The 13,011-nt window shown below is 34.8% G+C and overlaps 2 protein-coding genes across 4 annotated transcripts; both read right to left on the bottom strand.

Moving 5' to 3' along the window:
• Positions 1–3,686, bottom strand: LOC103494361 (protein FMP32, mitochondrial-like). 2 transcript variants are annotated; one of them, XM_008455491.3, is made up of 8 exons: positions 3,342–3,686; positions 2,769–3,063; positions 2,514–2,645; positions 2,305–2,364; positions 1,376–1,452; positions 1,203–1,259; positions 1,024–1,090; positions 1–450 (listed from the first exon to the last, which is right to left on the bottom strand). In XM_008455491.3, exons 2-8 carry the CDS (start codon positions 3,030–3,032, stop codon positions 331–333), a joined length of 777 nt encoding a protein of 258 aa, XP_008453713.1. In that variant the 5' UTR covers positions 3,033–3,063; positions 3,342–3,686; the 3' UTR covers positions 1–330. The 2 variants fall into 2 exon arrangements, with proteins under 2 accessions (XP_008453713.1, XP_008453714.1); XM_008455492.2 differs by having other exon boundaries at positions 2,769–3,011; positions 3,342–3,685.
• A 1,538-nt stretch (positions 3,687–5,224) lies between these two features.
• LOC103494360 (uncharacterized) lies at positions 5,225–12,418 on the bottom strand. 2 transcript variants are annotated; one of them, XM_051087185.1, is made up of 15 exons: positions 11,955–12,417; positions 11,261–11,342; positions 10,558–11,034; positions 9,811–9,979; positions 9,543–9,695; positions 9,109–9,206; positions 8,888–8,979; positions 8,644–8,714; positions 8,412–8,547; positions 7,491–7,550; positions 7,329–7,411; positions 7,174–7,250; positions 6,986–7,056; positions 6,555–6,612; positions 5,225–5,786 (listed from the first exon to the last, which is right to left on the bottom strand). In XM_051087185.1, the coding sequence occupies exons 1-15, from the start codon at positions 12,185–12,187 to the stop codon at positions 5,664–5,666; spliced, it is 1,983 nt and encodes a 660-aa protein (XP_050943142.1). In that variant the 5' UTR covers positions 12,188–12,417; the 3' UTR covers positions 5,225–5,663. The 2 variants fall into 2 exon arrangements, with proteins under 2 accessions (XP_050943142.1, XP_050943143.1); XM_051087186.1 differs by lacking the exons at positions 5,225–5,786; positions 6,555–6,612; positions 6,986–7,056 and having other exon boundaries at positions 7,201–7,250; positions 7,491–7,545; positions 11,955–12,418.
• Positions 12,419–13,011: the final 593 nt, after the last annotated feature.

Genomic DNA, 13,011 nt, shown 5'->3' with positions numbered 1-13,011 from the left:
TAAATACAATAATATGGGTGTTTTTAACTTTTGAACAAATCATCATCAAATCAAAAGAAAGTCTTTACAACAATGTTTATTATCACTATCATCATCTGAAAAACAAGTATTAAGTACAATTCAAATGGCTACGTCGAGATCCATTTCCATGAGAAATCAAAATAATAAATGGAAACTCTCTCGGAGAAAGTAGCTGAACTTCCAAGAATTCTCTCTAAAATATGGTCAAAGAAAAAAATAGAAATAAATGTCACCTTGTTGAATTCGGGATGAATCCTAAACCAGTTATGATTTTGAATCTCTATCAGAACTTCAGCTGACTTCAAATGTTTACATTAAGATGCGAAGTACAGCTAGACCAACAGCAGAAATGGAAACAAGCGTTCCGATGCAGTATTTTATTACGTCGTATTTTGCCGCTTCTAGCTGTGCCCTCAGACCATGAATTTCCTGAAATGTTGATGAACAATTAAAGTTTGGAATGTGATTAGTTTTAGTTCTGTCAACTAAAATATAACATAGTTTCAAGGAACTTGCAGCTTGCAAATTAGTATTATGATGTAACTTGGCTCTTGTTAGTACTTCACATGTCAAAGTCTATACTTAGTTCGTGTTAAGTTGGATTCTTAAGTTTGGAGTTAATATGTTGGGAATTAAGCAGTTAGTGTTTGGAAAGCAAGGAAAAAGTAGAGAGAAAAAGGAGAAGATGAAGTTCCTTAATAAATGTGTAAAGATTAAGAGGAAAACGGTTGAAGTTAGTGGAGTTGGGTGTATTTTAACACCAACTTATGAAGTTGGAGGACTAAACACCTCCTAAGAGTTTGATGAGTTATATGAGCAACATAACTCATGTCAGATAAGCTCTAACTTTTAAAACCATCTTTGAAACTGCAGGTTAACCTCTATAAACTAATATACCTACAAAATAAATATGTATTCCATAAACTCGTTTTTCCGCAACTTATTAAAAAAAAAACATTTTATTTAAATTGTCCAACATCCTCTTCAAGTGGTTGGTCTTACCCGATCAAGTTTGTTAGTTAGGTTGGTTGTTTCAGCATTCTGATTAGCTAGCTCATCCCGAATCCTCCTGCATTTATGAGCAATAGAACTTGTAAGAAAATGAAAAATTAAACCAAAATGTACTCTACACTAACAAACTGACGTGACATGCTTCTTTTTCATGGAAAAGTAATACTTACCCTCTTTCAAGATTCAAGTCTAATCGCTGTCCAGCAGTGACTTTGTCAATTTCATACCTACATCGTAGTCAAAGGTCTTTGCACAAATAAGATTAATTTAAGAGAGTACAAGTTAATGTCTAAATTTGAAGCTAGTATACATTTACTATAAACTGAGGTTCAGTAAAACAGACCTCAGCTCACTGCGCATCTTCTCAATATCATTTCGGAGTTTTTCAGTCTCATGTCCCAATAAAGAAAAATGGTGCCCCTACAAGCCCGTGTGTTCAATTCAATGGTCAATAACATAAACAAACAATCCAACATCGTAAAGAAACTTGTTGCAAAGTAAACTAGCAGGAGAAGCAGTAAGCAAATCGAAAGACGAAATAGGATTCCTTTGTACTTGTTTTTCTTGAAAACTCCTTGATAGTCAAATCACGTAAAACTCCTACCAGTAGCATATGGGAGATTCACGCCCATGGTGTTCAAAAATATTAAGTTCTTAGCAGTGCAAACACCATAGTATCTCGAAAAAAACCACTCAAAGTAAACAATGGCAAAAAACAAATTTCATAGGCTACAAGAAATGTGAAGTTTTCAGGGCAATAACCATCTTACTTCCATTAGCAAGTTCAGTTATCAAGAACTCAGCCAGATAGCCTCTTCAACATGACATAAACTGGCTGTCAAAAGTTCCCACGCCCCAAGAAGCTTTACCCCACCCCACCCACCCCATTCCCATTATTCAAAATACACACCATTAATTATTTCACGTATTGAAAGAAACAGGAAATTAGGAATGTATATCATCACGTAAGTCTGGAGTATTTCTATTCTGTTCAAAAACAACATTCTCGAGTATATATTGTCAGACATTTTCAATGTAAGGATTCTCCCTCTATTTTGTTGTTAAACCAAACAAATTATAGAGTATTATAAATAGATACTATCATCTAAGTCATCTGACCAGACTAAAAAATTAAAACTAGGATAGAGTCATAGAACAAGTCTGCAAAGTACAGCAAGACGAGAAATTCAAATATTATTCTTTATTTGACCATCGTGCAAGCTATTGGTGTATAAAAAGTATACTAGTTAGATAAGCGATAGAAGTTGGTACCTGTGAACTTTGAACTTCAGATTTGAATTTTGACAAATTTGAATCCTGGATCATTTCAATCTACAAACAGATGACGATATCCATTCAACGGTTGGTTAGATTGCAAACAATTAAAAAAAAAATAGATGTTATCGAATATTGTCATCATTGAACTATACCAACATAAGCAGAATTGAAAGTGTGTAAAAGTAGAGTATATAGGAACTCACTTTCTGCATCTCCCCCTTTGAAACAAACGAGTGAGATATATTTTCCAAGCTGTCATTGAGCACTTCAGTAATGGCAGCTGTAATTGCCTCAGCTTGATTTGAGGGCACCCCTTGACCTTCCAATTTTCTAACCTGGAAGAAAAGAAATCAAATCACTTACCAAAACCCCTAAAAAAACGTGCAGAAGAGATTCTCAAATAAAAGAAAAATGCAACAATACTGAGAAGAAGCAATGAACAAAGAGAGCGAAATTACTAGGGCTAATGTGTCGACTAGAAACAATCGCTTTCCGTTAGATTTCACAAGCTGAGAGATCTGCCTACATTCATAGTGTCTGTACCGAGAAATCAAGGAGATGGATGCCGAAAAATTATTTGCAGAATGGTCGAAGATTGAGCTTTCAAATGAAGACACATTCGAAACTCCAAGCCTTCGTAAACCTGAATTGGCCACCAATTGTCCCACCCGTTTACAAGCCGCACCAGCGGCCATTCGACTCTGCGGCAACATTCCGAACATTTTTTTTTAACGAAACTCGATTCACGAAACCCTAACAATTCCATCTTACTTCAGAAATTTTGGTTGAAAAAACAAAGAAAATTGCAAGAAACCAATAAAATTCAGAAGACCTAATAAAAACAATCCCCGAATCATCAACCCGTTCTGGGTTTCATCCATTTGACTCCAAAACCAACCACCCAACAAACCCCCCAAGCAAAAGAAATTAGATAACCCCCATTTCATTCTACCATTTTGTACCATTCTCCATACAGAACAGAACGAAAAGTAAGACAATTGTAGAGGGAGGAAGATAGCCAACAAACTGACCTGTATACGGAGAAAAGTCGGTCCAAAATGGGTTGAAAATCGATTGAGGAACTAACGTGTTGGAATTTCTGAATGGATTGGGGAAAAATTATGAAGGAAAAGAACCCTTTTTGTAGGGAAGAACAGCGATGAAGATGATCCCAGCCACCAATAGTGAAAAAGGAGGAACGGCGTGGAAATTTCGCGGTTGCTTCGCGAGGAAACAAAGAAATTGGGAAGAATTGGAAAGGAAGAAGACGCCTCAAATTGTTGAGCTTTTCCTCCGACGATGATACAAACAACTAAAAAACGGACGGTTCAAACACACAAACCTTCTTCTTACCTTTCTTTCACACGGAGATGGAAAATTGTAATTTCATCTTATAAAAATTACATTTTTATTCTTTGTTTTGGATTATTGATTAATTTCCAATTTTTTCTTAAAAAAAGAGCTTTTTATTTTTCTTATTTTTCAAAATACGGTGTAAAATTAGAACATGGTTGGTTTAGAAATAAGAGTCGAGAGATGGAGGTATGAGAACTCATTGAACTCCTCGACTAACAAACAACAGTATAATGACCTATAAATGACTTCAAACCTTAATAACTTTTAAAACTAAACAACTCTTTTTTTTTTATCCAAAACATTTCTTCAAATTTCAAACTAACCTTCAATTTTAGTTTTTATCTTTTATTTCTTTCTTTGTTGGAACCAAAATCAAACCATACATCCAAAGTATGGGATAAAATAATTATTAGTGGTGGCTAGGCAAAAGTAGAACCAACCTTGCAAGAAATACCTTTTTTTTCTCTTTTGATATTTATTATTTAGAATAATATTTATTCGATCATTTTGTTTGATTTAAATTTAATAGATTTAAAGTGGATTATTATAAAGGATTGAACATAATAAAGTCAGAGTCTAAATGTGTTGAGTGTTTGTTAAGTTAAGAGAGGAGACTCAAAAGTAATATGATTTTTACACATTCAAACATTCCCAAAACTTTTTCATTACTCCATTTTGACTCCTTCGTATGCCTTTGAAAATTATCAATCAAAATTCCAAAAATTTTTATGTTAGCTTAGCTCATTGAAAGTTGTTTGGTTTTATATAGTTTCATATGCTATTATATAGTACGAGGTTTTCTTCTTTTTTTTTTTTTCACCATCCAATCTATTTTTTTCAAGAAACAACATATTTTAGTTTCAACTCCATTTAAAGAAGTTGCTATCTCTAATTCTTCAACATTTTAAATATAGAATGAATCTAGGAATAATATTTGTAGTTTCTATCAAAATTAGTAAGATTCTAAATTAAAAGCTCCAAGGTCAACTTTGTGGTATTAGATAGGAACGTTTTATAATAAACAATTTATGATTATTATGTGTTTTCATGTCTCTTTAATTTTATCGACAATTATTTTGTAATTATTTTTCGATTTTCTTTACATTTTTGCTCTTGTATCAACCGTTACACGTTTATTTATAATATAACGATTAAAAACAGTCAATTATACTTTAAAACTCTCTTTTTTTACTTCCTACTTTTAAGTACGAAAATTGTACTAATTACTGTTAGTTAAGCACCATTTGATCTTTATATGATGGCAACATTGTAGGTCATGAATTATAGGAAATCACTCTTTTGAACCAATCTTTAAAAAAAATAGTCAATCCTAATATATTTCATACACTTGTCAGATGTCGACCATATGGATGGAGAATGATCAAATCTCTCATCTTAAAGATGAAAGGTCACGTCAAATATGACTACTCAATTTCATACTACTTATTATCAATTAAACATTAGAGTTTCAGGCCAAATGGAGTATAAAACTCATTTTAGATGGATTTCCAGGAAATTAGGCTTACATGTTCAAACAGCCAATATCAACATTGAACAATTCAAAAGAAAAAAGTAACTTCTCAATAGTGATTTTGTCAGCTTTAAAAAGTTTCCTTTATGTTATTTTACATCAGAACAAATTCTACATTGCCTTCTTTAACATAAAGGGAATTTTGACCTTCAACAATAGAAGTTTATCTCAAATTGTTCAAGGACAGTAAAAGGGCACCAACTCTGGCTCCCAATATATATAACATTGGTTACATGACTTAATTTTCTTTCATCCCAAATCAATCAGCAAACCTTGTCTCTCTCTCATTTTTCCTTTTGGCTTTGAGGCATAGAACATTAAGATATAAGGATGCACTTGGTTTTCCATCATGCTCCCTAACTCAACACAGATCTCGGCATCAGCCGCTACGACCACTAGGAACACAGAGCAACACGCCTATAAAGCATCAAACGAAGAATAGAATATGGATTGATATTATCTCCCTCTATTGCTTGTGAGAACTACTTCTAAAAACTGGATAATAGGTTTCCAGTTCAAGCTGCTCCAAGATTTGGCGAGTCGCCCATAGATACGAGGAGTGACCTTCGATCACATCTGTCACATCAACCTGCAAATCCGGTCAATAAACATAAAAGAACTGGGTGTGGAAATCGAATGAAAAATGAATAGCATAGAAGTTTAAGTTCTGAAAATATATAAAAAAAAAATGCAAAATATGGCTTCCAACTAAAAAGATTATTACTCTACTATCATAGCTGAATTTCTAATATGAACAATTATCCTAACTTATAAAAACCATTGTAGCCTAAATCCTTTGTAGCTCACTGCACAAGTTGCTGAGAATTTAAAGATGGGCAGGATTCCACATTATCGTTCTATAGAAGCAATAATAACAAGAAAATGAAAATAAGAAATAATCACACTAGAAATTTTTTAAAAGTAAACCTTTAATCGAACCACGTCAAGGCTTCTATGAACTCTAGAAGTAGGAAGTATGATGATAAAGTTGAAGTACCTGGCCACGAACTACTGGCCTTTCTTTTGTTTACAGGAAGTAATTACGGTACTTTCACAATATAAAATAGAAAGAACGCCTATAGAAGTATGCTACAACCGATTCCAAACTTACAGGATTGTGGCAATTAAATCATACCACAATGAGAGTTCCAACTACGCTAATTAATGGCAACAATTTTGCGTGTATGGAAGGAAGTTATTTAAATTGAAAGTAAGAAGAAGATGCAATTGTAACAACTTCTAACTTATTCACTTCTGATGTAACTTTTGCAATTTTACCAAATGTAAAAGTAAACTATAGTTTTTATGATCATCATGGGGGAAATGAACAAAGAGGAAACTAGAATAATAATATTACATTCTCAATGCCAGGGACGTCGATAGGTTGAATTCCAGCTAACCCTTGAGTAAGTAGACTGTAGAGAAAACATTAGTGAGTTCGAATGTTTCCCAATGCACAGGAGAGAAATTTGCATATCATATTTCGTAATTCACACATATGACTGAGTTACCAAATTATATTAACATTAAATTATGCTAACTGGATCACTTATGAATTATGATTAAAGATGAGGCACCAACTGAATGCAAGGATATATTGTCATCTGCAGTAACATATATACTCATAGTCTAAAATAGACTTGTAATAGTTAATGTCTTCTTTTAAAATGATTTCAATATCAGATTACGAGAGCTTCCCAACACTCCCCAGAAACTCAAAATGCGAGTCATTAGATTACCAAAAACATACCTCTCCCTTACCAACAAAATCAAATTCTCTATCAGTACCTGGCACGAAAAGCAATTCCAAGCATCCAATCATTTGTTGAGTATACGTTCACAAATCTTCCTGCTACCATCTGTAGAACAGCAGCAGTTGTAAGATATAAAATGTGTAGTTATCAGTGAAGTATTTGCACAGAGGAAAAAAAATCAAGTTGAGGAAAATGCTTTTTAGCGTAGTAACATCTGGTTACCTTTCTAGCAGCCTCCCAGTTCTGATCTTTAATTGATATCGGTGCTCCAAGAAGAACAACTCTTTCCACAAGCTCAGCTGATAATATTTACATAGAGTAAGATAATTTATATATATATTTTTTAAAAAAGAAGATAATTGAGAAATGATGGTTACCATTTTTTTCAGTCTCTGCCAAATATTGGAGACACTTGAATATTACACGTGCACCCAGCGAGTACCCCACAAGTGTTACGGGCCTGGAAATATAGTGGGAGAAGCTATCATCCTTTTTCAAAAATAGAACTAACTTCTAACTTGAAGGTAAGAATGTTGCACCTGTTCCCTTGTAAACCTTTTAACAGCACATCCGCCAGTATTCGACCAGCTTTGTCTGATCTATACAGAAAATCAAAGGCAGAAAATACAATTTAGAAATTGGCCAAGTATAATTTGGAAATAGAGTAAGAATCAAGTGTCAGAACAGTGAGACCCTATTAACTGAGATATGTCCCTGTGAAAGGCTTTTAAGCCTCTCAGGTATATGAATATTTTTACACTAAATGAATACGAGAAAAAGGAAAAAGGAAACATCTACGTATCTGGTGCAAGAACTATTAATAAGCTAGGCGATAACATGAAGGCAAAGCAGTTGATTGAAAGGAACAGGATTCCTGGCATGCATCTAACCTTCATTAAAAAGCCTAGGCTATGACATAAACGCAAAAAGACTTGTCTAATCTTTTATCACTTTCACCATCCTGGTCAAGGGTTATCTCCCATGACCGATAGTCATGCTGGAGTTGCAAGAGATCATGTAGGATCAAGCTCTGTAAACTGTTTTTCTTTATAATAGAATTTGATTAAATGCTTCAATGCTTCAATCTTTTAATGATTGTAATACTGCACTAAGACCCTTGAAAAAAGGCAATGATTGCTTCAAATTTTATGTAGTCTGTAATTAAGGAAAGCAATCATGTGAAGAACCCACTCATGAAACAACAGAAAACTTCCATCATTTCCAACTTGCCGTCACTCCTTTATAAACTACTACTTCCAACTAGTAACTAGCTTCATCAGACATGTTTCCAACCCTAAACTAGAAATCCCAGGATTGTACTCAAGGAAAAACTTAAGGCACTAGTATTTCAGAAACCAGATTGATGAACGTGCATGCCTACAACTTTTTTCTAAAAATATCTGGCGCTCATAACAAGTTTTGAATCTGAAGGTATCTCCTTCAATTAAAGAAATTACAACCTGTCGACAGCAATTGTCCATTTGCTGTCAATGAAATCAGTAGCCGCAAGTAAGGTAGCTGGCCAAGCCAGTGCTACTAAAAGAGAGCTCAGAACAGTCATCATGGCACCTCGCTTCATCAACTCCATTGCAAGTCCTATTATCAAGCAAAAGAAAATCATCAATAAGGGAGATAGAATTTGAGATCATAATGACTAATAGTCACAACAGCATTGATTCCAAGAAAAATTACTTGAAGTAAGCCAATCCTGAATTGCAGTGCTCACTGCAATTATATTTTTAGACTCCCACTGCAGTGCATACCTAAACATTACCAGAGGAAAGAAAATGAACTTGCAATTGATAGAGGTAGTTCTAGCAGACCAAGATCTTTAATAGGATAAGCATTTTCATGTGAGTAAAACCAAACTATGTTTCAACTATATTCTCACACAGTCCAGTTAACCTAATTGAGCATGTTTAAGACCAAGGTGTACCTTTCCAAGTTATCAGTAAGTCCTTCCCATGGCCTTATGAAATCTTTGTCATCAAAGGCAAAACCTGACACTGTTATCTCAACTGCTAATCTCTGAAATAGGTAGAATGTTATCAATTTCCACTTCAGTAAACAAATTATAAGTTGTGATAGAGTTAAAGAAATCACACAAATGCTTCTAATAGAGATACGAAATGCACCAAGTACAAGCAAGATACTCACGCCTTGGTTATGATTTTCTCCAATTGCTTTAAATTCAAACTCATCAATGCTCCCAATTCTCCTAGCCATTTTGGTTCCTGTAAGCCCTGCTCCGGCAGCTGAATTGGACCAATATTTATACAGAGGTATTAGCATAGCTCTCAATAGATTATATTCAAAATCTCAAGCTTGCCCAAAAAGCCTTCAATTATTTTCAGATTGGTAATGTTATGTTCGATAGTAACTTTAAATACACCATAGAACTAGCATGCATAACAACAACCAGGCGCCCCTGAAATGATAATTGGCATCACTACCATAGTTATTAAGTAGGAATTCAGAAAACGAAAAACAAAAGATTAACATTTGAATAAACAGAAATTTGTTTAAAATCAGAACTCTGATTTCCACTCTATATGATGTAATTACTTCCAGCTGTTCATGTATTATCGTACCACCAAAAGATGCAGCAACAGCCACAGAACCGGCAACAGTCCCTGCAGCACTGGCAGCTGCAGCAAATCCACTTGCACCAATGACAGGGATGATGGTACCTAATGTTGGAGCTAAAGCACTAAAACCAGCAGCAATTGCAGGTGCAGCTAATCCTGAAAAAAAAATCTCATTGCTAAAAATAGAAATAATTTAACTAGAACATATTTTCTTAGAAATTTTTTGTTGTAAACAGGCAAGGTAGAATAGTGGAATTAAGGGACCAAGTACCTCCCGTAATTGCCATCAAGGTCCCTCCAGTTAATGCAGCTGCACCAATAATGCCACCACGTTTCCACTTGTTCCAGTTACTCTCCTTTGTAGGGCTTTCATCTCCCATCTCTGCCACGCTTTTAGCTAGAGCCATAGCTGAGCAAGCAACCATCGTCTCAATTGCTTCCTGCAAAGCAGAAAATACCACACATAAAAAGGCTAAAATGGTATGGAGTTCAAAAGGATTGCTTCTCCTATGCAACGTGGAAAAAAAAATTGAGAAAAAGCTTCCCTTCAGCCATTTGAAGGGCAAAGTATCAAAAACCCTAAGTGATTTTGTGGCATGAAGGGCCAAATACTGCTAATAAAATTAAAAAATGATGTTCTACAATGAGTCTAATAGGTGCCACTTGTGTAAAAATGAAGAGTGGGTAAATCTTTTATTTCTAGTCCTTTTAGCAACAACTCCTGGCCTCACTTGCTGGAAGAATTGGAAAAATAGTGTTGAACACAACACAGCTATATGGTTATACATCTAGAGGGATGACAAAGGTTCTATGTATACGTGCAATTAATTATGGGGTGGAAGTTACGGCTGGTGAGGAACAGTGGGGGGGGGGGGGGGGGGGGGGGGGTTCTATTAGAAAGATGATGCATTTTTTTTCTCTTTATTTTTGTACCATAGAGGGCGATAAGTAGTGTAGATAGAGGTGTGATACTCTGTAATAGTAACAAATAAATAAGTTACAAGATGTGCGTGCAAACCATTTTTATCCACTTGATATCAATCCAGGTTGATAATAACCTCAAAGCCAAACGGTGTCGGGCATCATAACCCTTTCTTTGGCGGCTTTGTTTCTTATCTACACTTATGTCTGCCAGACAAGCAGATAGAAGCTCATAGAGAATGACCACTTTTCTTTGGTGGCTAAGCATTTTTTCCTCTTCGATAGGTTGCTCAATAGCCTCATTCCATGCCCCATCATCTGGCTGTTTAACAACCAAATTACCATCAGCGCTTTCTGTTTGCTTGTCAAATTCTTCAAATTTTGATTTTGCTTCAGCAGGCAAGCACTTCTCTCGCCATTCATCTTCATATTCACGATATTTTTCCTTAGACTGAGAAGATATAATATTCTTCTCCATGTTTTCTGCTATACCATCAACAGATTTAGATAGAGCGAGTTCCTGTTCTATCATCTCAGAAGAGTTGTCATTGTCCTCTGATAGTAACCGCAAGAACTGAGACAGCAGATATACAAAGACTGTTACAGATAAAATTACACAATGGAGTAAAATGAAGAGAGAAACCTAAACACATACAATAACTATAACATATTACACACCGAAACATAAAATAGATAAGTCTAATAAGCTAAATCACAGCAAAAGACAAAGTGATAGTATCTTAGTTTTTTTTCTAATGGAAACAACAACTTTCATTGAGAAAGAATGAAAGTTAACATACTGCTCCAATGTGATGCTTAGCTGTACCAGATCCTGCAGTTTCCTCAAGTCCAGACCAAGCAGAAGAGTCGATCTCTAAAAACCTGATTGGACGAAAATCAACATTGAAACAGTCCTCAGAAGATCAACCGACAAATTCTTGCCAAATACATAAGTAAGTAACCGGGAAAACATTGAAATAAAATATTTCAAATTCTTAAGCTTTAAACATCTTTCTTTTCCTTTTTGCAAAGGTATTGGATTAACATGCAAGGTGGAGAATTGACCCTCTAGCCTTAAGGTTGATAGTACAATCATTATGCTAGTTGAGCTACGTTAATTTTGGTAAAATAATATCTCAGACTCCATTTTTATTTTACTCTTCCTAAGAGAAAATACTTGGATTAAGAATGGTTGGGAGTCTTTGGACAAGTTGACTTTTGCAATACCGAATTCCTTTTCTTCGCCTGTAACCTTTTAGTTCCATTCTTGGCCTTTTTCTTTTCCTTTCATACATTCAATCATCCCAAGGGCCAGTCAAAGCTAGTTTCTAAATATCAAGGACAATTAAAAACTGATTCCAGGACCATCCCTATTGAATTAATTAATTCATAATCATATATCCTCTAACAACGGGAAACCCAATTGTAAACATGAACAAGGTATGATAATTAGAAAATTCCAGCACGAAATGAATAAACAAGGTAAGAAGGAACCTGAATACAGGACGAAGCAGGCCGGAGGATTCATGGACCCAAAGCTCAGGGTCTTCAGAGACGGAATCACTGCTACTACCGCTACAACTACTGGTTCGCTCCTCCGCACGAGCGTCATCGTCGGGAAAACCTAGAGGACGCGTCTGATGGATCTGAGCCTGATGAAGAGCAAGTGCAAACAATGCACCGGAGGCATAGCGCTGAGTGGGCGCCAACAAGGACGTCATCTGCATGGGTTAAGAAGAAGAACTCGAAATGAGACGGCGGAACATTCAAGCGAAGATGATCAATGAATTCCCCTGAATTAACATCGCCGGAAGGCTGGGGACTGATCAGAGACAATGAGGATTAAAGATGTAATAATATTTGAATCTAAATTGGCTGAGGCTGTCTTCTCTCAATCGCTTCCATCGCGGAGTTGTCGTTTACTCGGTCTCACAACACAACGTTTACCGTCGTTTTTCTTGTTGTTTCTTTTATTTATATAAGGTCTTTTTTTTTTTTTTTTCCCCTTAGGAAGCAAGCAAAATTAGTTGTTGACATCAGCTGGACTCATTAACATCTTCTAAATTTCATGTTCGTAAGAAAGTTTAAAATTTACCTATATACACTTTTATCTACCACTTATTAATTGAAAATTAGAAAAGGATGAAATCTGTTACGAAATTTACTTTTGAGTCTTATCAACTTTTACATAATACAATAATTAACATAAAATGTGAAATCATTTTGAATTTTGAAATGTAATTAAAAGAAAGCAAAATAGTAATTGACATCATTCTTTATTTCTTAATACAATAAATATGATAATTTTAGACCACCAAACTTTTGATACTATGATTTGTCTGTTAAATTATGTTCTACCTTACACATATCATTTATTAGTAATATTTCTTAACAAGCCCTTTTCTAGATTTGATATGTGTAATTGTATATGATTTTTCAAGTAGCGTAAAAGAATATATACACGTTGATAATAGACCATGAGAAATGAGTATTAAAACAAAAAAGAGAGGAGTATCCAAACTTTTTCAAGAAAAGATAAATAAATAAATCC

Source organism: Cucumis melo, chromosome 7, assembly GCF_025177605.1.
Source record: "Cucumis melo cultivar AY chromosome 7, USDA_Cmelo_AY_1.0, whole genome shotgun sequence".
NCBI classification, from domain to species: domain Eukaryota; kingdom Viridiplantae; phylum Streptophyta; class Magnoliopsida; order Cucurbitales; family Cucurbitaceae; genus Cucumis; species Cucumis melo.
Note: the sequence above shows the minus strand (reverse complement) of the source record. Positions and strands in the feature narration are given on the sequence as shown.

Bases quoted from the DNA above. Each gene is read 5' to 3' on its own strand.
- LOC103494361 (XM_008455491.3), bottom strand. From the start codon at position 3,032: ATGTTCGGAATGTTGCCGCAGAGTCGAATGGCCGCTGGTGCGGCTTGT. The intron at 2,646-2,768 runs GTAATTTCGCTC...CTTTTCTTCCAG, and splicing joins TAGTCGACACATTAGCCCTA to GTTAGAAAATTGGAAGGTCA. The intron at 1,091-1,202 runs GTAAGTATTACT...TCATAAATGCAG, and splicing joins GACTTGAATCTTGAAAGAGG to GAGGATTCGGGATGAGCTAG.
- LOC103494360 (XM_051087185.1), bottom strand. From the start codon at position 12,187: ATGCAGATGACGTCCTTGTTGGCGCCCACTCAGCGCTATGCCTCCGGT. The intron at 9,696-9,810 runs GTACTTGGTCCC...TTTTTTTTTCAG, and splicing joins CTTGATGGCAATTACGGGAG to GATTAGCTGCACCTGCAATT. The intron at 7,251-7,328 runs GTAACCATCATT...AAATATTATCAG, and splicing joins GGCAGAGACTGAAAAAAATG to CTGAGCTTGTGGAAAGAGTT.